This window comes from Pinus tabuliformis, chromosome 8, assembly GCF_031772625.1.
Source record: "Pinus tabuliformis cultivar Carrire ecotype Pingquan chromosome 8, CPIR1, whole genome shotgun sequence".
Classification (NCBI taxonomy): domain Eukaryota; kingdom Viridiplantae; phylum Streptophyta; class Pinopsida; order Pinales; family Pinaceae; genus Pinus; species Pinus tabuliformis.
In genome coordinates this window covers 51,898,942-51,922,265 of record NC_142294.1, presented here as the reverse complement: position 1 = coordinate 51,922,265, position 23,324 = coordinate 51,898,942, and the positions used below count along the sequence as shown (strand labels likewise).

General features: G+C 40.0%; 1 protein-coding gene across 1 annotated transcript in view; it reads left to right on the top strand.

The window, feature by feature from the left end:
- AHP2 (Tat-binding protein 1(Tbp-1)-interacting protein (TBPIP)) overlaps nucleotides 1-23,324 on the top strand; it is a 31,133-nt gene that overhangs the window by 5,799 nt on the left and 2,010 nt on the right. The window contains exons 3-4 of the mRNA XM_089461110.1: nucleotides 2,958-3,225; nucleotides 3,387-3,457. Of these exons, the coding sequence (XP_089317236.1) occupies nucleotides 2,958-3,225; nucleotides 3,387-3,457 (339 nt within the window). The remainder of the gene's footprint in view (nucleotides 1-2,957; nucleotides 3,226-3,386; nucleotides 3,458-23,324) is intronic.

Below are 23,324 nucleotides of genomic sequence, written 5' to 3'. Positions count from 1 at the left end.
GATTACCTAGTACCTTGCTTACAAAGCAGGCAATTCTAATCCTTCAAATTTTGGGAAAGGATTGTTCGGGTCACTCATATCCATTGAGTTATCCTTCTTTAGTGACTCCACATGTACCAGGTCTCCTCCCATCGGTGAAAGTCCGTAAATAGAAGGGAGCCTTAGCTGAGGTGACAGTGGGCGAAGACTCCATTTGTTGCCCTTGGCCTAGCATTTGCCCTTTAAGGATTCCCCATAGGTCCCCTGCTATATTGAGCAGTAATAATGCCGTTTCAAAAAAACGGAAACTTCAAATTTGGAATTGGATACGTTTCCAAGGGATTTAAAATTTTTCGGATCCGTTTCTTGATTGCTGGGAACGAATCCACGAAAATCGTGATCGGAATCCACCCTTAAAATGTAAAAAAGTGTGAAAATTTGTATAGCCATAAATAAATAATAAAAATGAAGAAATCAAATTTGCAACTAAACTCACTATAAACACAGTCTCATAATGTCTCTTCTAAATCTTTAGAAACAACGACACTCCATATATTTATCAAAGGTTCTTACTAAGAAAAAGATAGTTGTTCAAAAATGCACGCAAAAGGGTTTGATGAATGTCTTCGTAAAGAGATTTATTTGAGCGATTAAATTTTAGTTTGGTTAAGGTTTTGTTAATTGTCATTGATTTTGCTCTTGATTTTATAAATCCCTCCAATATAACAAATCTTCTCTAGCCAGTCTTTTCCGTGCATACAATCAAGAGACCAAGCTGATGTTGAGAAGATTGAAGTGTTCAAATAGGTCTTAACGGAATATCTCAATAATCCCATGGGCCTTTTAATTGCCATGCAAGGAAGATAGATATCATCTGCCATGCATGACATGTTCTTTGAAGGAGTACCTGAAAGCACAAAGGCTGTAGCATTTCTGATTACATTACTAATGATGATGATAATATGTTGAATGTTATAATAATCACTAATGATGATGATTTGATTATGTTGAATTCATGACAATGATTATGTATTTTTAGATATAGATTCTAGATTTTAAAAGATGAATGGTAAAATGAAATATATATATATATATATATATATATATATATATATATATATATATCTATATATATATATATATATATACACATGCCGTTTCCTTGCTGTATTGTATCCTGATTTTTTGAAAATTTACCGTATTCGTTTCAAACCCCATATCTGTGAAATTTTTGAATCTAACACATCAGAAACCCCTACTGCAATATCTGGTTTACTATCTCCTACTTGTTCTTTACATTAACAAGTTATTTAATAATATAAACATCGAAATAAACACAATTGCAGCCTTCACAAACATATAGATCAACAAATGGAATAAACTGAGACAACACAAGGGACACTGTTATTTTTGGACAATCGTCCCCAAAAAAACACAATGCAGGAAAACCGATGTAGTAGATATGAGGGTTTTATTATTATGTAGTTTTCTGAATACAACTAGGGTGCCAGAAATGGCTCACCCTTCAGAGATTTTCCTTGGCAGAAGTACCTTGCTCCAGAGATAGATATTCCGGCTAATTCAGCAACTGGATGATTGGCTCCACAATGACTTCGACTGTTCCTTAGCTGGACAGCGAAAGCTGCTCCAAGCTAACTTCCAGAACTACGTCACCCTCCAAGAATTGCGTCACCCTCTACGGCTTTGCGTATGCCTCTCAGCTCTCAGTGTGCCCCACAGAAACACCACAGCGCAGTGTCAACTCTACGAACCTCTGCGTCTGCCTGCGTTAGCTTCTCGGCCTCCTGCGTCCTCTGCGTTGGTCCTCTAAGCCTCTGTGTTAGCTCTGGCTGCCTCTGCGTCAGCCTTGCTAGGCTCTGCGCTCTCTTTGGCACTTTCTCTGCCTCTCTGATATGTATTCCCGACCTCTTGTCGAACTGCCCCTCGCTGCAACGGATCACTAACTCGATTTCTCATCAAACCCTGCCGCAAAAGATCGAATTGACTGATCAACTTGGTGTATCTCCAACTGACCCTCAAGCCTCCTCTTATACTTTTTCTGTTGATGATTCAACGACCAAGATTAAGTCCCTAAACAACAGCTAAGATTAGATTTGGCTTGATCCTCGTTATTTAGAACTTTCTCACCCATATTATATTAATACACATTAATATTTTATTTTTCCTAAGTTTATACTTAGGAACCCCATTAAAAATATTAATTATTTTAATATTTCTCCATCTGGGTGGACTTTCCCCAAATGATTTCTGGGTCTTGGAGATCTCATGTGCCTTAGCCTCTCCACCAATTTTCATGGCTAGAGCACATCTGATGTTACCAAAAATCAACAATATCCGTATCCGTTCCTGTATTTGTTTCAGTGCAACTTAGGTTTACCAAAGTTAGACTTAGGAAATTTTAATTATCTAGTCAATTAATTTAATTAAGGTGTTTTGGAGTCATATCTCTCAAAACCATTTATGGGTATTGGATAACTCATGTTCCTTGGTCTCTCTGACACCTTAGAGACTAGAACCCCTGTATGATGATACCATAATATCCAAAAACTAGCACTTTCTTCACTGTAAGGAAAGGAGTGTCTTTGGGTAGGGCCATCCTTTTGACATTGCCATTTATCTAAAAAATTTAAGTTTCAGTCTATTCCTGCTTATGTGTAATCTGCTCTTATTCACCAATTCATAGTTTGTAGTCTGTGTCAAGCCTTTTGCTACGATGCAAGTTCCAGCTTATCCTTTGAAAATAAAGTATTGAAGATTAATAGCATAAATCATGGATGATACTTGGTTGGAATCCAGTTACTTCATGTTTAATTCTTTATCTCATCTCTTCATCAGAACATGTAAATCATTGGAAATAAATTATTTTTTGATAGATGCCTTTGTTTATTTATACCAAGAAATTCAGATAGTCTTTTTCTTTGAACGACTAGATGACCTAAATAACACTTATTCTGCAGCAAAACAGGCCATTAAATTCCCAAAATGCTGCAGATGCCTTGCAAAAGTATAGCCTCAAGAAGACTGCGGTGCAAAAAGCATTGGACACCTTGGCAGAAAGTGGACAGATTTCTTTCAAGGAATATGGGAAGCAAAAAATCTACATTGCTAGGCAAGATCAGTTCAACATTCCCAACACTGAAGAATTGGATCAGATGAAGAAAGAAAATGACAAGCTTCAGAAGGAACTGCAAGCAGAAAAAAGTGCAATACATGAGGTTGAAGCAGGTGCGTTCGTCCAGTGGGATTTGTTTCTTCAAGTTGTGGTTGTACAATAAAAGCCCTGCAAAAAACTGGAGAATTCTTTTTAGTTTCATTTTGGTTGTGAGAGGTTTACATTATGTAAGCTGTACATTTATGGGAGATGCCACATTACGCTGGTTTTGCAGAAATTCGGGCCTTGGAAATGAACCTGACTTTGGAGCAGATTAGAGAAAAGGAAACTAAACTAAAGGATGAGGTAGATTCTAATTTTGCAATAAAATAAATTCCTGAATGTCAGATGAAGTGACTATGTTCGCATCAAATTCTTGGGTTTTTTCAAGGCCGCCAAATGCATGTATTTTCTGACATTCTTAATGTGAAAATGTAAACATCTTGTCAACTTCAATTCTCACATAATTCTTTGGTTTGCTCTAAACCATTCAATGTATGTACTTTTCGACATTCTTAATGTGAAGATGTATACATGTTGTCAAAAGGGCTTGTTGGTTGGAAAACTGGTTGTATTTTTATGTCCGATCCAGGTTCAAAACCCTTAAGATATATATGTAATTGAGATTTCACCTTTAAGGTGCACATTACTAATTCCTTAGCCATCGTGATTTTGTCATATGGAGACAATAGGATCCAAATATACACCCATGCTCATGATCAATTCACACATTTTGTCATAGTTGATTTTTTCTGAAATTATTATTACATGAATGGATGGTCTTCGACATAACATTTTCACTCAGGCGATAGAAATTATCTCCCGTAAAGTGATAGTAAACATCCTTGTAAACTGTCTGTAATGTGTTACCAATGTGGGATGACATTTTCATATCAAATACATGTCTAGATGGTTGAGGAGAAATTTATAAGAATAGACTAGAATATTTTTATTTAAATCCATGGGAGATCTTGCAGGATATGTGGGACCAAGAATAAAACAAATTTGCATTTGCAGTTTGATGTATTTTTATCTCAAGGATATCTTAATCTGCAATACAACCGTTTTGGCTGTATTCTAAAACATCCTAAAATATTGCTGTACATTTTTTTGGTTGGCAAATTCAGCAAGCTGTGTAAGCTACCAAATCTTTGTGCTAAATTGAGTGCTTCTATCTTCGACTTACATGAGACACTGTATCATCACATGCACCTCATCCTCAATTTCTCCTTGTTTGAAAAGTAAGCATAGATGGCTTCTCTCTCTATATATTTTTCCATTTCCCCATCTCCACATATAGGTGATGAAAACTTAGCATAAGTTGCCAAAGTAAATGCTTTTTATGCACAAAGATTTTCTCTTAGAGGCACTAATGTGCCGTGTAAGCTATGTTCTACCAAGTTTCTGGGATGGGGGAAGGCAGGACCAAGGAAATGCACAAGGGGATGTGTGGGAGCACCCCCATTTTAGGAAAATTCACGGGGGACAGGGGAATGGGGGGTCCCTTGCATAGGCCACCCCCTCTATAAAATTATAAAATATAAAAATAACAATGATAAAATCCCAACAATAACAACTCATCTCATGCAAATTCATCATTGTGCAATATGGTGGGAATGCTATAATACTTTTGTTATGTAAAAATTAGTTACTTCTGTAATGATTAGTAAAATTAAGCAAAGGGTATGATCTTTGATCATGCCCATTCACCAAGAGGCACCCGAGGCTATATTTAAGCCAAGGGCCTCATACAATTGTATCATCATCCAAACTGTTTAATAAAATATATACATTTGCTATTTAATGCTGAGTTATCTGTTGCATGTGGTATCAGAGCGGTCAATTCTCCCTGTGATTATCTGTTCGTCCCTTTTTCATTTCACCTCCTTCACTCATTCGAACCCCCCCCTTCGACTCCAGCACAAATAGTCTCGTCGTGTCACTTAAATCCGCTGTGCCCCCGCACTCGACTTCCACCGTATGCTACTTCTGCCCTTCTTTTGCTACCCGTCATCATTCCACTGTTGCGTTGCTCTGTTGTCGACTGTTGTTGTCCCTCATCCACCATTCACCACGCCCTTCGCCCATCGATCCGTCTCCCTCCCCGCCGCCATTCTTCCTGACAACCTTGCCAGCCAACGCGTGTTTGTCCCTGCCACTATTCGCGACTTCTCGACAACCTAGGTCGCTGTCTGCTCCGCTTGTCGCTAAACTCACGTTTTTTGTCTCGAATAACCCGTATTGCAACGTTACATAGTATAACGATATATATATATATATATATATATATATATATATATATATATATATATATATAGTTATAACGTTATATATTTTATATAGTTATAATAATTATATATTTGATTTATAATTAAAAAATATTATTAATATTATTATTTAATTTTTTTTTAGGGTCAAGTTAAAAAAAAAAGAAAAAAGAAAAAAAAGGGTTAAAGCTAGATAAATATACACCACCACATACCCGTTTGATGTTGTCATCTATGACAATGGTTGACTTGGTAGATCTTGAGGCTAAGGTGACTGGAAATGGCAAAAAATCGAAGCGCTCCAAGACACAAAGAGAATAGAGAGTTAGCTCGAGCAGAACAAGAATGAATTTAAAAAGGATCAAGCAGACCTTTCAGTTAAGGTGGATCAAGCGATGGTGATGTTGACTTGTATTTGTGACAATATGAAGATTACGCCCAATCAAATACCCTAGAATAATGAGGCTACTCAACATCTCAATTCTCTAGATTCGTCAAAATCGTCAGACTCACATGAGAACCCGAGTCTCCAAAGACATCTTCCACGCTTAATCAAGGAAATAGTAACACGAATGTTCAAAATAGGCAGCTCTGGAATCCATACACCAATATGCCGTTTTCAAATCAACACTCTTTCTTTGTCTCGTCAATAGCTACATATCAATGAAGAGCAAAACTTAAGCTATCCAAATTTGATGGTAACGAAAAATGCAGCGTTGCTTGGTTCAATAAAACATAAGAATATTTCGAGATTTACGGTATTGACAATGATGATGAAAATATCAGGCATGCTTCCATGAAAATGGAAGGCGAAGCATATGATTGGTATATGTGGTGGGGAAAGACGACACTTGCTATCAATTGGAGGAAATTCAAAAATGCATTCTTTAAAAGGTTCCAAGGTGTCAAGCAAGAAGAGTTCTTCTCAGCACTCACTAGATTGCAATAAAAAGGAGATGTGGACGAATACACTCGAGAATGGGAAACTTTGGCCACACGAGTATTTGGATTATCAGAAACTCGTCTGATTCAGTCATACATCATGAGACTTAAAACTTATATCCAAGCTGAGCTTGAGCTTCATATCATCACTTCTATAGAGGTAGCTAGAAAGAGGCAAAAGTTGTTGAAAAGAAGCACGAAAAAATGCAGTGGTCGAAGGTTGAAAGAGTATATTCGAGACGAAGATTTTCCCAAGCTGCGAACACGGATAACACAAAATATGTTCCACCACATCTTCGTGAAGGAGAAAAAACTAATTTGGAAATGCAAAGAATGAAAGAGGGCAAGTGCAAACGTTGTGGCGAAAAATGGGACCCTAAACATAGGTGTGCTAAAGGAAAAGAGACCAAGAACCTGTATAAATGTGAAGCAACTAATGATTCAGACAGTGATGAATCAGACGTAGAAGAAATCGAAGATTCCCCAGAATTCTCTCCAGAACTAGATGACGAGAGCATTCTGCAAGTATCATTATCGGCTATGACAGGTATATCACAGCCCCAGACATTAAAATTAAAAGGACATATCAAGAAGAACAATGTAATGGTTCTGATTGATACCGGTAGCACCCACAATTTTTTGGACTCAACCATGGCGAAGAGACTCAACATTTTCACATTTCCCATGCCCAACATGAAGGTTATGGTAGCTGACGGTAAGAAAATTGAAAAGGTAGGGAAATGCCATAAAGTCAAATTGCAGATTCAAGACTTTAATTTAGAATCTCCGTTCTACACTGTACCATTAGGAGGAGTGGATGTGGTCTTAGGTATCCAATGGCTACAAACCCTCGATACTTACTCTGCCAACCATCAAAAGCAATTTATAAAATTTAAATGGGAAGGGCAGAAATACAAGTTATATGTGTTCCAGCCACCTGAGAACCAAATTGTATCATCATCCTAGATGATGAAAATGATTCGAAAGGGAGCACCAACTTATGTAATACAATGTCATCAATTAGAAATGTTAACTTCGAATATGGTCAACGAAGAAGCACCAGAAGTCCAAGAGCTAATTCAAAAACACGAAAAAGTATTCCAAGGCTTGTCGATGAAGATGCCTCCTAAAAGAGAAATCGAGCATAAAATAGAAGTGAAAGTAGGATCAAATCCCATCAACATCAAACCGTATCGATATCCACATCATCAAAACACTGAAATTGAGAGATTAGTCCAAGATCTTCTAAAGTGTGGCATTATCACAAAAAGTAGAAGTCCGTATGCTGCTCCAGTTGTATTAGTTCGAAAGAAATATGGATCGTTCAGATTATGCATCGATTATTGAGGACTAAACAAAATAACAATTAAAAACAAGTTTCCAATTCCTTTTATCGATGAAATGTTGGATGAACTACATGGCGCTAAATACTTCTCAAAATTGGACCTAAGGTCATGATATTACCAAATCAGGATAAGGTTGGAAGATGTAGCAAAAACCGCGTTCCGAACACATGAAGGTCATTACGAGTTTAAAGTAATGCCTTTTGGTTTAACCAATGCACTGACAACATTCCAAGCTACTATGAATGAGCTATTCCGTCCATATCTAAGGAAGTTTGTGTTAGTATTCTTTGATGACATTCTAATTTATAGTAAAACATGGAAGGAGCACTTACAACATTTGGAACAAGTTCTTACTGTATTAGAAAAACATCAGTTCTATGCCAAGAAGTCCAAATGCACTTTTGGGAAGGAAGAAATAGAATATCTCGGACATATAATATCCAAGGAAGGAGTAAAAGTAGATCCTAATAAGATCAAGGCTATAAGGGAATGGCCCAAACCAGTTAATATCTCCAAGCTAAGAGGATTCTTAGGATTTATCGGATTTTATCGAAGATATATTAAAAACTATGCCCATATAACCGCACCCCTATCAAACCTTCTAAAGAAGAACTCATTTCGATGGAATGATGAAGCATAAAAGTGTTTTGAAGACTTGAAGGAAGTTATGTCTAATGCCCCTGTATTGGCAACTCCAGACTTCTCAAAACCATTTGTAATTGAATGTGATGCTTCAGGTTTTGGCATAGGAGCAGTACTAATGTAGGATGGTCACCCAATCGCGTTTGAAAGCAAGAAGCTCAATAAGCAAGAACGTCTCAAGTCCACATACAACAAGGAAATGCTTGCCATTATGCACACATTAGCCAAATGGAGACAATATCTCTTGGGAAGTAAGTTCTTAATACAAACAGATCATAATAGTCTTCAGCATCTCCTCCAGCAGAAAACACTATCTACAAAACAACAAAAATGGATAGAAAAAATCACTACCTTCGACATGGATATATTACATAAGAAAGGAAAAGATAACATAGTAGCTGATGCTTTGTCGAGAAAAGACAAAGAACCATCATTACTTGCAGTTTCAGTCGTTGTTCCCGAATGGCTTAATGAGATTCGAAGTGAATATGCAAAAGATCCGGAAACAAGTGCTATAATCAATAACTTGCCTCAAAATTCAAAATTTGAATGGAAGAACGATATTCTTTGGTACAAGGGAAGAATTTATCTGAATTCAAATTCCAAATTTAAAGACAAGATTCTCAAAGAGTCACATGATTCATTGTCAGCCGGACATGTAGGATTCTTTAAAACCTATTATAATGCACACCAGTCATTCTTTTGGAAGGGGATGAGTAATGATATTAAAAAATATGTAGTAGAATGCGATAAATGTCAGAGGAATAAAAACGAAAATATTATTGTTAGTTTTTGGTAGCATCAGATGTGCTCTAGCCATGAAAATTGGTGGAGAGGCTAAGTCACATGAGTTCTAAAGAACCCAGAAACCGTTTGGTGAAATTCCACTCGGATTGTATTTTATTAAAATAATTAATATTTATAATGGGGTTCCTAAGTCTAAACTTAGGAAAATTAAAATATTATTGGGTATTAATCAAAATATGGTGAGAATGATCTAGAAGGCGGATCAAGTCATGTTTTAATCTTAGCCGTTGAAGTCTCAACGAGAAAAGTTTAAGGAGGAGGCTTGGGGTTCATTTAGAAACACACTCAGAGAGATTGAGCAAATCGATTTTTTGAGGTGAGAAGTTCTTAGGAGGAAAATCGATTTGGGAGATCTTGTAGCAGAGGGGTAGTGAGAATTTGGGAGAAGGAATTTCTGGAGAATACAAGGCAGAGAGAGGACAGAAAGACGTCCAGAGGAGGGCCTGCGCCTATGCAGTGTTGACGCAAAGGCAGCGCAGTCAGTGAGGGGAAGTCGAGTTTCTGCAGAGGGAAGTCGAAGTTTAGGTGTCGGAAGCCAGGGTGTGAGTTTGGGAGGCAAGAAAGTCGATTTCTTAGCCAACTGAAGATCCAGAGCAGAGAGGCAACGTAATACCTAGGAGGGGTGACACTGACGCTGCCCGGGGTGATGCAGAGGCCATCAGAAGGTGACATAGAGCCCCAAGAGTTGAAGGATCAGTCACTGATTCTCTAGCGACAGGGTGAGATCATTTCATCAGTCTTTTGTCCAGGAGGGGTGACACTGAAGCTGCCAAAGGTGACGCAGCTTGACGCAGAGGCCATCAGAAGGTGACACAGGGCCCCAAGAGTTGAAGGGTCAGTGACTGATTCTCCAGCGACAGGGTGAGATCATTTCATCAGTCTTTTGTCCAGTATTTTCTTTGTAAAGGATTGCTAGTTGAGCATCCTAGATTTGTATTCAAAATTTTCTCCTGCATAATAGAAAACCCTTAGAGTTGCTGCACCGGTTTTCCCGTATTGGGTTTTTCCGGGGACTATTTTGTCCAACAATAACTGTGTCCTATGTATTTTGTTCTTTGCTAAGTTTTCTGTTTCATGTAATCAAATTTAAAGTAGTGTAGGCTGCAGAAGTAATTTGCTTCAGTATTTAGAGAATAACTTGATGAATGAATATTAAAGTGAAGTAGGTGAAGTAGATTCAGATTTGCTGCAGTAGGGGTTCCTTGAGGATTAGGAATTTTCACAATTATGACACCCGAACTACTTCATCCCTTAAACATCCTGAATCAGAAATGGGAGGAGATATCAATGGACTTTATTGAAGGTTTACCTTTGTCTGATGGTAAGGATAAAATTCTTGTAGTAGTCGATAGTCTCACCAAATATGCTCACTTTATTGCAATGAGGAAATCAGACTCAACAAAACAAATCGCTGAGATATTTTGCAAAAATGTTTACAAATTACATGGATTTCCCAAAGTCATTGTGAGCGATAGAGATGCCAAATTTAAGGGTAATTTTTGGAATGAATTCTTCAAACATATAGGAACCTACCTCAACATGAGTTCAACTTACCATCCTCAAACAGATGGCCAAACAGAGGTTGTCAATAAATGTTTAAAAGCCTACTTACGTTGTTATGCCACAGACAAACAAAATAAGTGGGTTTAGTGGTCACATCTCGCTGAATCCACTTACCACACGTCAGCGAGAATGACTCCATTTCAAGCTCTGTACGGTTACGAACCTCCAAAATGGAAGGCTTTGCTATCATCAAGACGAAGCTTCTCGCTGTTAAAAACCAGTTAGAAGAAACCCAAAAAGTCATCCAAACTCTAAAAGAAAATCTAAATAATGTAAGGAATCATATGAAGCAGCAAGCTGACCGAAATAGAACCAAGAGAGAATTTGAAGTTGGAGATTGGGCATTTGTTAAACTCCAGCCGTACAAGCAATTGTCCTTAAAACAAAGGGGAAAAACAAATTGGCACCAAGTTTTTATGGACCCTACTAGATCAACAAAAAGATCAGCCAAGTAGCATACAGTTTAAGCCTTCTCGATAAAAGTCATGTTCACAACGTTTTCCATGTATCCTGCCTTAAAAGGGCACTTGGTGAACATCAATCAACGCAAACAACACTTCCGACTTTAGATGACGAAGGAAGGGTCATTCTAGAACCAAAAGGTATCATCTCCATCAGGGAAAAGACGCTGTGATCCCGAGTAATCAAGGAATACTTGATCAAGTGGAAGGACTTACCAAAGGAAGAAGCTTCTTGGGAGATGGAAGCATTTCGTCAACAACATCTATCGTTACGTATGCTTTGAGGACAAAGCATCTTTCAGGAGGAAGGCAATGTTATGTAAAAATTAGTTACTTCTGTAATGATTAGTAAAATTAGGCAAAGGGCCTGATCTTTGATCATGCCCATTCCCCAAGAGGCACTCGAGGCTATATTTAAGCCCAGGGCCTCACACAATTGTATCATCATCCAAGTTATTTAATAAAATATATACATTTGTTGTTTAATGCTGAGTTATCTATTGCTACTTCCAATCTTGAAATCTTGAAAACTGTTAAGTTTGCTGAATTTTGATTGAGATATGAAATTATATTTTCTACATATGAAGTCTGATGAGGTTGGAACCACTCTCAAACATCCTGAAACAATTAATGGTAATGTGAAAAATTTAAGTAAAAGGATAGAAAAGGCAAGATAAAAGATGTGAGTAATGGTGCGTAAGCAACATTAAAGGACGCACATCATTTAAGGGATGTCTGTCAAGGCCCAAATTTACAAAAAAGGGGATTGATTTCACATTTTTTGACATTAAAAAAGGTTTTTTTTCATCAAATGTTCATTCAAACATCAAATTTCAACCCCATCACAAGAACTAAGCTTTAAGATCACAACAAAGATGCAACACCTTAGGTTGCATATAGATGGCATACAAGTTTCAAGGATAGAAAAGATGAGGTAAAGGATATTGTCACTTTTACTTTAAGAATTTAATATTACATTAATTACCAAGTTCCTAGACTTTTCAAACTCTATCCATCAATTTTTTTTTCTATCTTCATGGTTTAGAAAACAAATCTGCAGGAGGAGTGCTCAGACATCCCCCTTCTGTGAGAGGGGGGGCTCAAACGTTCCCTTATTGGGGAAATTCATCCCCCAAATTGGGGAAACATATCGCCATGCGTTGCTCGAGTTTCCCCCAAAGGGAATGTTTCCCAACATGCCCATGCACTTCTTTAGTTTCCCCCAAAGGGGGGTGTGGGGAAACATTTCTGTAGGTGTCCCCCTGTCCCTAGAGCATGGGAAACGTGGGGGGCGTGCCCCCCAGATGCATCCCCATGGAACATTTCTTGTAAGTAATCATTAGGTTAATCTCACATTGATAGAAACTCATTTTCTCAGTATGGTCCAATGTTGCACGACTTGTACTTGTATAAGACTCGTCACGGCATTGACTCGTCGACTCTATAAGACTCAGGAACGAACCTTATGAGACTCGTCAAAATACAAAAAAACTTGAAATATGGTAAATTTTAAGCACAAAAAAGAAACTAATGACAATTCCAATCCTTATAAGTTATAAAAACCACAATATATGCAATAATTCATAACATCATCTCATATCTATAAAAGTACAACATAACATATTCGATTTTTGTAAGCAAAACATTTAAATACTGAATAAGAAAAGACTCATGATTCCATAATTAAAATAAAAAATGTCAGCAAGTTCAAAATTCAAATAAATATGTCATAAATGATAAATGATTGTCTCATAACAATCTTGAGTCTCATCACTCATGGACGACCACGCCTACAATAAGCCCTCATGGAGCTAGTGGTAACATCGGAAGGTTGAAGCAACTGTGAGGCAGGTGTATTTGGAGTCTCCATTTGAGATGGCAAACTAGAGAGATCTTCAGTCTCTTCATCAAGCCAACTCAAATCAGGGGCCTCTTCTTCCACAACCCAATCAGACTCTAAATCATTAGTATCCAATAAAATTGGATCTGTATCCTTTGGTTGCACTTGTTTTATGAGCATTCGAAGGTTGTAGTAGATGAAAACCAACTTCTCCAACCCCTCATGCTCCAACATGTTTCTCTTTTTGCTGTGGATGTGCTCAAACATTGACCAATTGCGCTCACAAGAAGAAGCACTGTTGTAAAAAAATCTATCAAAAGTCTAGGATATTCAGGACAAAATCAACATACAACGAGATATGTACAAGGAAGCATCTGGCATGTTTGGATTCAGCTCAAGCCAACGTCTCAAGGACAAAGAAAATGCCTTGTAAGTGCAAATTGTTAGAACTTAGCTTGTAATTTTGCTCAATGTTGCGAAAATCGTTATCGGGATAATTTCGACAAGGGGAAAAATTGGAAAAAATCGTAAAATAAAAAAATATTCATTTTTTTCAAAATTTTTAATATTTAAAGCATCTACAACATAAAATAAATACATTGACACATAAATATGATAAAAGGACTAATATATAAGATGTGTAATATCATTTCTAGTGCTACATCACACATAACAGTGAATCATGTCTTGAATAGTAAGTCTTGACTCCTGAGTCCTAACTCAGCCTCAAAATATCAACAAAAAATATAATAATGTATCTCATATCATGAGTCATAATGTCATATACAATGAAATGAACCAAATAACTAAAGTCTAATACTACTGATTTCCTCTGCCCCTCTTGCGAGAAAATGCAATAGCTTTCCCTTTCCCTCTAGATGTAAATGCTGGTGGAGTTGGTAGTGGACTCTGCTGTGCTCTAGAACCTGAAGAAGTAGGAGCTAGAGGAGGTAGACCACGTCCTCTACTGGTGGCATGGGTAGCTTGGGTAGGTGGTGTCACCTCCTCCTCCTGTTGCTCCTCCTCCTCCTCCCCCTCTATGCCTTCCACTACCTCCTGCTCTAACCAATCATTGGCAGACTCCATGAGAGGCCTCTCGGCCTCAACCCTCCATGCAGCAGTGGTGTCAATCCCATCCAATGAGATGGCCTCCATATCAGGTATCCTCTCAAGTTGCCTCACCCACAATCGAAGATTGTAGTAGACGTAGACCATGTCATTAAGTCGCTGGGACTCCAACCTGTACAAAGATCATAAAATAATAATTATAAAAAAATATTGTTTAATGAATTCAAAAAATTAATTGGAAATTTGCAATATTTTAAGTTTTAAGTTTAACCTGTTGCGCTTCTTGTTGTGTATTTTTTCAAATACACTCTAGTTGCGTTTGCATCCTGAGGAACTACATGTTTAGCTGAGGATTCGAATGGCAAGCTTTTGCAGATGGGGTACTCTGGCACCATAGATTCTCCACCATGCATCTACAACAAAATTACAAATAAAATAAACATAAGAAAAAAATGAAATTTGAAAGTTGAAGCAAAGTATGAAGTTATGAACTTGAAGAGACAATGAAATTTGAAACAAACTAAAAAATACCTGGCATTTTAGTCGTCCTATTAGTCACAACCATCTCAAAGTCAAATATGCCACCTGCCATCCTGTATATCTCCATTTCTTTGGAGCTTTCTGCACGTTCTGCTGGAGATCGCACCATCCTCTGAACACAGGGTAAGAATCCATCCATGATCTCAACATCAAATACGAACCCACATGGGTAAGAAAATGCGAGGTTCAGGTAGATCCCTGCAATATGAATGGGACGATGGAGTGTGTTGTTCCATCGTTCATCAATCACTTCCCATAGGAGGAATTGTTTCTGAAACCCCTCATCTCCCTTATCATCATAGTAGGCTCGAATGGATTCTTTGGCCCTGTCCATGGCCTCATACAAATAGCCCATTGTGGGCTTCTCACCATCAACTAATCGAAGAACCTTTACCAAAGGTTCAGTAACGGTGCATACTTCTTGCACTCTCGCCCAGAAGTCTTTCTGGTATGAAACTAATCTGCATACGGCCTCTCCCTCTGGTTTGCGGCTCACTGTCAAAGCATGCCACTGATCTGAAAGAAACATTCTCCTCACATCCCACATAGAATTCAAGAGGGATTGAAGAGATATGAAACTGGTGGCAAATCGTGTAATGGCGGGGCGCACCAACTCCTTGTTGTTGGTGAATTTTCTCATCAAGCTAAGCACAAATGCATGATTATATATAAATTTTGTAATGCTTTTTGATGAGTCAACAATATCTTTGACAAAGGAAATTTTTCCTATGTCCTCCAACATCAAATCAATACAATGTGCAGCACAAGGTGTTCAAAATAAAGTAGGATGCCTCTCCATAAGCATTCTGCCAACAACAATATAATTTGCAGCATTGTCCGTTATGACTTGGACAACATGTTCTGCACCCACCTCCAAAATAAACACATCCAGCAAATCACATAAAGTTTTTGCATCTTTGATATGTGAAGATGCATCAACAGATTTCATAAACATTGTCCCCTTGGGACAACTAACCAAGAAGTTTATAAGGGTTCTCCCCTTTTGGTCGGTCCAACCATTTGACATCATAATGCATCCTGTTTGTGCCCATGATGCCCTAAACTCCTCCAATATTTTGGTGCAGTCAACCTTTTCATCTTGAAGAATGCGGCCTCTAAAGTCATCATAAGAAGGGATTTTGTACCCTGGGCCAACAGTTGCAATAGCATCAACAATAGGCTGGAAAAATGGATTATTCCTTGCAACGCTGAAAGGCATATCACTCCAAAGGAGAAACTTGGCCAATAACTTGTTAGCTTGTTCTTTCTCATTTTCTTAAGCATTGAAGTGATAGATGGTTGTGAACCAGACGTGGTTCTAGGAACAAAAAATGATGAGGCAGCTATAGGGTTGGTTGTAGACATTGATGCTGAAGTAGAACCAGTGCCACTTCTATATTCACCTGAGCCTAACACCCTCCCTGCTAGTTGCTTCTTCATTTCTGTTTTGGCCACTCTCTCTTGCTTTAATTCTTCCAATGATCTCATGGCTCTTCGGATGATTTCCGCATTTGTATTGTCGCAAGGCCCTACATCATATCCAGGGATTTGTGCAAGGTGATACTTCAATCTATAAACCCCCCCGACATATGCTGCCCACACAACTTGCAAGACAATGCAATCTATCAAACCCTCCATCAGGTTCACCAAATTCCCACAGAGGGTCCAATTTCATTGGCATGTTTGTAACTTGGTTGAACTCTTGAGTTTTAATGTAAGATGAAGTTTGAACTTTGAAATTGAACCTATGGCACAGTGAGAATTGCAAGTTACGAAAATTAAAAAAAAAATTACATACATGACACAACAAATTGAATTTTTGACAATTTAACAAACAAAAAAACCTCAACTCAATCCAAAATGAACTCTCTCCACTCTATGCAACAAAAATGAAAAGAAACACACCATAAAATCCACTCAATTTTTTTTGATTAACAATGAGTTATAGAAACCCAAGCAAAAACAAGAAAAAAACTAAAACAAAATGGCCAAATTTGGTGCCCATACCTGGAAACCACGGTTGCTGGAGAAATTTGATCCAAAGACGAATTTCTCTTGCTCGGGATGCTAAAATCTCCAAACTTCCTCCTCCTTTGCCCTAGTAAACGCCTTCCAGGGTTCCTCTCCTCCTCAGCTCTCAATCCATGCCGCTGTCTGTTCAAAATGACAAAAAAAATCATGTTTTCCCTTATAAAAACGCGCTGTCCGCCACCCCCACGATAACTTCGAAATTATCGCGCTTATTTGAAGTTAGCGCGATTTTTTCACCGATTTTTTGGAAAAAAAACCGCGTAGTAATCGGGCAAGTTTATCGGGATTTTGAAAATCTCGTGATTTTTTCATGTTATCATGATAATATCGTGATTTTCGCAACACTGATTTTGCTAGTTCCCTTTTATATGTTTGGAATTGCAAACTGATAATCTTTGTTGTTATTTTTTTACAGCTTATTGGTGGATAGATTGTGGATAGATTCCAAAGCAACTACCATTTCAGTAGTGACTTCATGAGGGCAACTTTGACTACATCTTACACCATTCCCAGGGATTCTGGTTAAGTGGTATTTCCGCCTGTTTATGCCTGCATGCATTGTGACATTGCAATAATTGCACTTGATATTGCGGTTATTACCGGCAACCATTTGTTGACCATGTGCCCATGTCGGATCACGAGACTGTCTGAAACCCTTTGGTGGCATGTTTTTTTTTTTTGTTGGTTATTTGTAATTTGCAATTTTTTTGGCCCCGTGGCTGAATTTCTTAGCCACACAGGCACCCCTACCCCCCAAAAAAAAAAGAAAAAAAAATGAATACATGGAAAACATTCTAACTAGGTTCATGAAGCCTACATGAAGCTGAGTCTGATCCGATGAAGCCTCCTTTAGCCTCCTCCAACAACTCCTTCAACCTCCTTTAGCTTCACTCTCAACACTCACACACATTATCCAAACACACAAATGACAAGTGAATGAGAAATGGAAGGGAGAGAGGTGCTCTCAACACTCACACACATTATCCAAACACACAAATGACAAGTGAATGAGAAATGGAAGGGAGAGAGGTGCTTATAAAGCATTTTTTCCCTCCAATTTCCCTTTCCCTCCACCTCATTTCCAAAAAAGAAAAAGAAAAAAATCGAAATTCTGGACTGTTTGTGCCTTTTCATGCCCGACGGGTCCTATACGGGTCCGATAAGGGTTTAATGGGCTACCCGCGGGTTTGATACGGGTAGCCGGGTCTTATGAAAAACCCGTCGGGTCCGGGTCTAGACCGCAGGTTCTATGCGGGTGACCCAGCCCAACATAGGACCCATCCTTACCCGCGGGTTTTATGCGGGTCGTGCTTCATTGGTATGGTCTTGCCACATCTTCTCTGTTGCCTTATTTTGAACCAAGTATCGAACAACCAATAATTCATCCAGCAAATCTTCTTCTTCATTTTGCCATTTTTTAGTTCATTGCATCCCATCATGATGTCAACCCTTATTTTGATATGCATCTTTGCTCGCATCAGTAATTTGTTCACTTTGACATGCTTAATTTTGTTAATATATGTAATAAATTGGCATAATGCTTCTCCTAAAATTAACATAACTGTTTATGCTAACATCTTAGAGTGAGGGGGCTTTTGGAGTTATACTCAATAAACAAAAAAATTGTATGGTTGATAGATGCGACGGAGCGGCTGAAGCTCTGCTAGGGTTCCCGTAGCAGTGTCGGCGGCCTCGGCCCTCTGGGCGGCTGATCGGGCACCTCCCCGTGTTCCGGTTCTCTCTGTTGCATTGCGGCTTCAGCTGGGCGTATAACTGAGCCGTATTCTGGTTCCAATCTTGCTTTCTTGGATTTAAAGGGGCGCTGGGGTATTGAGATCCCTGGTTGCGCTCCTGTGTGGCAATCATGGGTGATCCTGGGGGTGGGGAATCCTCTCCCACCCCTCCACTATCCTCTGAAGAAGCCTTCCGGCGATTATTAACGCAGAAAGGAAAGAAACGTCCTGCCCCAGATATCCCAAAATTCATTAAAAAACTCGAGGAAGTGCCTGAGATAGCCCTGCAAGAAGATCAGCCGATCAAAATTGCTCTTGCCCTTGCTGACAGAGGATTGGTCGGGCAATTCATGGGGCGTTGGCCCTCTACCAAAACCACGGACGATTGGATTCAACGCAACTGGAGGCCTCAGCTGAAGAACAGTGTGATCTGTTATCCGGTAGGGAGAGGTTTCTTCATTTTCGAGTTCACCACCAAAGAAGACCGGGATCTGGTTTTCAGGAATGGACCGTATTTCATGGGAAATCAGGGTCTGTACCTCAATAAATGGACCCCGGACTTCGATCCATCAGTAGATGTTCCGAAGGAAGTTCCAGTCTGGGTTAGGCTCCCCAACCTACCGATCCATTGCTGGAGCTATCAGTGATTGCAAAAGATCGGGAACGGTCTGGGCAGATTCATTGACAAAGCAGACAATAAAGGCCAATATACTTGTGCAAGAATCTGTGTGGAAGTTGACCTAGAGGCTGGTCTTCCAGAAGCGATCAAAATCACAGTGGGAGAATGGCATCACTATCAAAAGCTGGACTACGAACAACTTCCGTTCAAGTGCAGAACATGTCATGAACACGGACACTTCCAACGGAATTGCCCCAAATCCCAAGCCGGGACTAATGAAGACGAGGAAGGATGGAAAGAAATTAAAAGAGGAAAGGCTATCCCAAGACCAACAGTGAAGAAAAATTCTGGTTCAGGGGAGAGGCCGAAGTCCAATCTGAAGAACAATGAAGATCCAAAAGTGGGAACCTCCTCAGGAGGGGACGCAGAAACCATCGAGACTCAAGAAGCACCTGAAAACTCAATGAAGGAAGCAAAAGAAACGGGTACTGAAATAATCACCCCCCCAGCCTCAGGAGGTATTGAAGGAAATAAAGATAATGAAGAACACATAAGCCTGGCCTCCGAATCGGATGAAGACTCAGAAGGAAGAACCGATGAGTCAGACAGCTCTCAAATCACTCCTATCAAGTCAACCAGGGGTCGAAAATCCAAGAAGAAACTAAGAGAGGAGAAAACCTACAGGGATGTTCTCCAAGGATCCCAAAAAACTCTCAAGGGAATGATGAATACAAGGTCTGGGCGCAAGCATGGCCCGGCTCCAAAAGGAGCCACATTCCCCCAAGCCAATAAATAATGAAGTACGTCTCCTGGAATTGCAGAGGACTAGGCAGCAAGCTAAAAGAAGATGCCCTCAAAGATATAGTCAGAATGTATTCGCCTGAAATCCTTCTAATCCAGGAGACAAAGATGGAGGAAAATCTCCTCCTTAATGCCAGCAAATCCTTCTGGCGAAAAGGTATTGGATGTGCTGTCAGTGCAAGAGGCGCCTCCGGTGGAATCGCTACCTTCTGGGACAGCACTATCTATGATCTGATTCAAAAAGATAACTCTCCCCACTGGATATTCACGAAGCTCCTCCACAAAGACTCCGACCATCAAGTAAGTTTGTTCAATATTTATGCTTCTGTTCTTCCTTCTGAGAAAAAACTCTGCTGGGACTCAATTTCGTCCTATCTCTCGCTGAACAACCCAGAAAACATTATTATAGCTGGGGACATGAATGTTACTCTTGCTGCAAATGAGAAAAGGGGAGGATCCCCGGTCAGGGACCAAGCAAGAGAATGGGTTGAAGATCTCATATTGGGATGGGAATTAGAGGATATCAAGCCCTCATCTGGGAAGTTCACATGGTCCAACAAAAGGGTGGGCCCAAATCATATCGCAGCTCGATTAGACAGATTTCTGGTTCAATCCTCTTTCCTGACTTGTGGTCTCATGGCTTCGTCCAAAATTCTACCAAACAACACCTCGGATCACAAACCCATTATTCTTGAGCTTTCCACGGAGGAAAATCTTGGGCCCATTCCTTTCAGGTTCAACTCATTATGGCTCCAGCAGGAGGGGTTCCAAGAGATGGTTTCAGAAGCCTGGAACAGACCGGTCCAAGGTTCCCCCTTCTATGTGTGGGAAGAAAAGCTGAGGGGGCTCAAAAGAAGACTCAAGGACTGGGCAAGAACGCTGAAATCTCCCTCCTCCAACAGAAAGACGGCCCTGGACAATCTTGCTACCCATCAATTGTCTTTGGAAAAATCTGAAGTCACACAAGACCTTCTTCAGCGGGAAATTGACCTGCAAAAAGAATTTCACAAAGCAAGCAGGGAAGAAGAAGAACTCTGGCGGCAGAAATCCAGAGCTCTCTGGTTAAAGGCTGGGGACAAAAATACCAGCTTCTTCCACAAGCAAGCTGAAGCCCGCAAGCAATTCAAATCCGTTAAAGAAATTCAACACCAAAATGTAGTGATTAAGGACTTCGAAGAAATAAAGCGGGCAGCTCACACTCACTTCAAAGATCTTTACTCAGCCCCGGATGAACCTCCATTGGATCCTCAGGTCTATCCGATGAACCTGATCCCTCATTGTGTCCAAGATCCTACCAACGATATGCTGACAGCTCCGATCAGCATGAATGAGCTCAGAAATGCCTTGGATAGTATGGAACCGGACAAAGCTCCGGGTCCGGATGGGTTCCCTGTTAGATTCTATTTTTCCTGTTGGGACATAATCAAATCTGACCTTCTGAGAATGGTTAAAAAATCCCAATCATGTGCAAAGATCGGAGGCGGCATCAACTCAGCGTTTCTGGCTTTGATCCCAAAAGAGAAAGGAGCAACTAATTTCAGCAGATTCAGGCCAATCTCGTTGTGTAACTCCAGCTACAAGCTTATAACCAAAATTATAGCCAACCGCCTCAAAAAAATCTTACCTGCCATTATTCCTGAAAATCAAGGTGGTTTCATCAAAGGGAGAAAAATTCTTGACAATATAGTGCTGGTGCAAGAAGCTGTTCATTCAAGCTATCATCGAAAGGAGAAAGGTATGGTGATTAAGCTTGACTTGGCAAATGCGTTTGACAGGGTAAAGCATGAATTCCTGTTTATGGTTATGGGAAAAATGGGCTTTTCTCCAGCTATCATTAACTGGATCAAAGCCTGCATTGCCTCTCCTTGGATTGCACCTTTAGTAAATGGGCGACCTTCAACTTTTTTCCAAGCCTCTAGGGGCCTCAGACAAGGTTGCCCTTTGTCCCCGCTTCTTTACGCGATTCAAGCCTCAGTTCTCAGCTTTCAACTGGACCATAACCTCCAGACTCAAATCCTTCCTGGACTCCGAATGGTTCACCAGGTCAAAGACATAAATCATGCCCAATTTGCTGATGATACGCTTTTGTTGGGTGGGGCAAGCATAAACTCTGCAAAATCCTTCAAGGAGCTGGACAGCTATAGAGAAGTCTCGGGCAGCAAGATCAACTTTACAAAAAGCACAGTATATGGCTGGAATTGCTCGGTCAAGGAATTATCGGATATTGCCAGGATTCTCCATATGGAAGGGTCCTGGGCCTGGGACTCCTTCAAATACCTGGGGATCCCTATCTTCAGGACCATTCCCAAAGTAGCCCATTGGATGCCCTTGCTAGACAAGTTCAAAAACAGAATTCAGGCCTGGGGAGCTTCATGGCTGAATAATGCGGGGAAGATCATTTTGATGAAAGCGGTCCTCTCAAGCCTTCCGTTATATCAGCACTCTATCCTCCTGGCCCCTAAAACCTTCATCAACAAGATGGAAGTTCTTCTCAGGCGCTTCCTGTGGGAAGGGGGGAAAAACAACGAAAGAAGGCTGCACCTTGTTAAATGGGATACTATTAAAAAACCATTTATGGAAGGAGGATTACAAATCCGAGATCTTGCTACCCAAAATCTGGCCTTGGGAACCAAGCTGCTCTGGGACATAGTCTCTGGAAAAATTAGTTGGAGCAAGAAGGTCCTACGGAGGAAATATTTCCATGGGAATCGCCTCAGATGCCTGGATCACCCGCCTCGTTCCCCCAAAGGATCTCCTGTTTTTAATCTCTACATCAAAGCTTTGGATCATTTTAGTCATAAACTGTATTGGATTCCAGGTAATGGGAGAAAAATAAGAATTTGGGATGATCCTATTCTAGGTGACCAACCGTTGAAACAGGTGGAAGAAATCTCCAATATCAGAGAATGGCTTCAAGATCACAAGCTGAACACCCTCTGGGATATCTCCTCTTGGTCGGAGGATGGTCTCTGGGAAAGTTGGCATTTGGGAGAGGTCCCTCAGTGGCTGGAGGGTGAAGCCTCTGTTCTTTTGGACAAGCTTCAAGGGAAAGCCCCAGTAAAAGCTTCAGCAAAAGACAAACGAGGGTGGGGATCTGTCACAGGTTCGTATTCTGCTGCTGAAGGATACAAAAGTATTATGGCCATCCCGAATGTTCCCCCAAATCCGGCTCAATGGCATTTTATTTGGGATTCCCCCTCTCTTCCCAAAATTGATTTCTTCTGCTGGACTTTAGCCCACAATAGTATTCTCACTCGAGATAATCTCCGTAGGCGCGGAATGGAAGGACCATCTTGGTGTAATCTGTGCAAGTCAGAGGAAGAAACAACTGATCACTTGTTCTTAACCTACCCTTTTGCTTCAGAAGTCTGGAAGGGGGTTCTCATGCTAAATTCTGATAATTTCGAGCTCCCCAGGAACATCCAAAACCTTTTCCAGTCCTGGAGCAAACTGTCGCCGTATGGTCTCTCCAAAAACATCCTTCTCAAAAATTGCTGGCTCTGGATCCCCAAA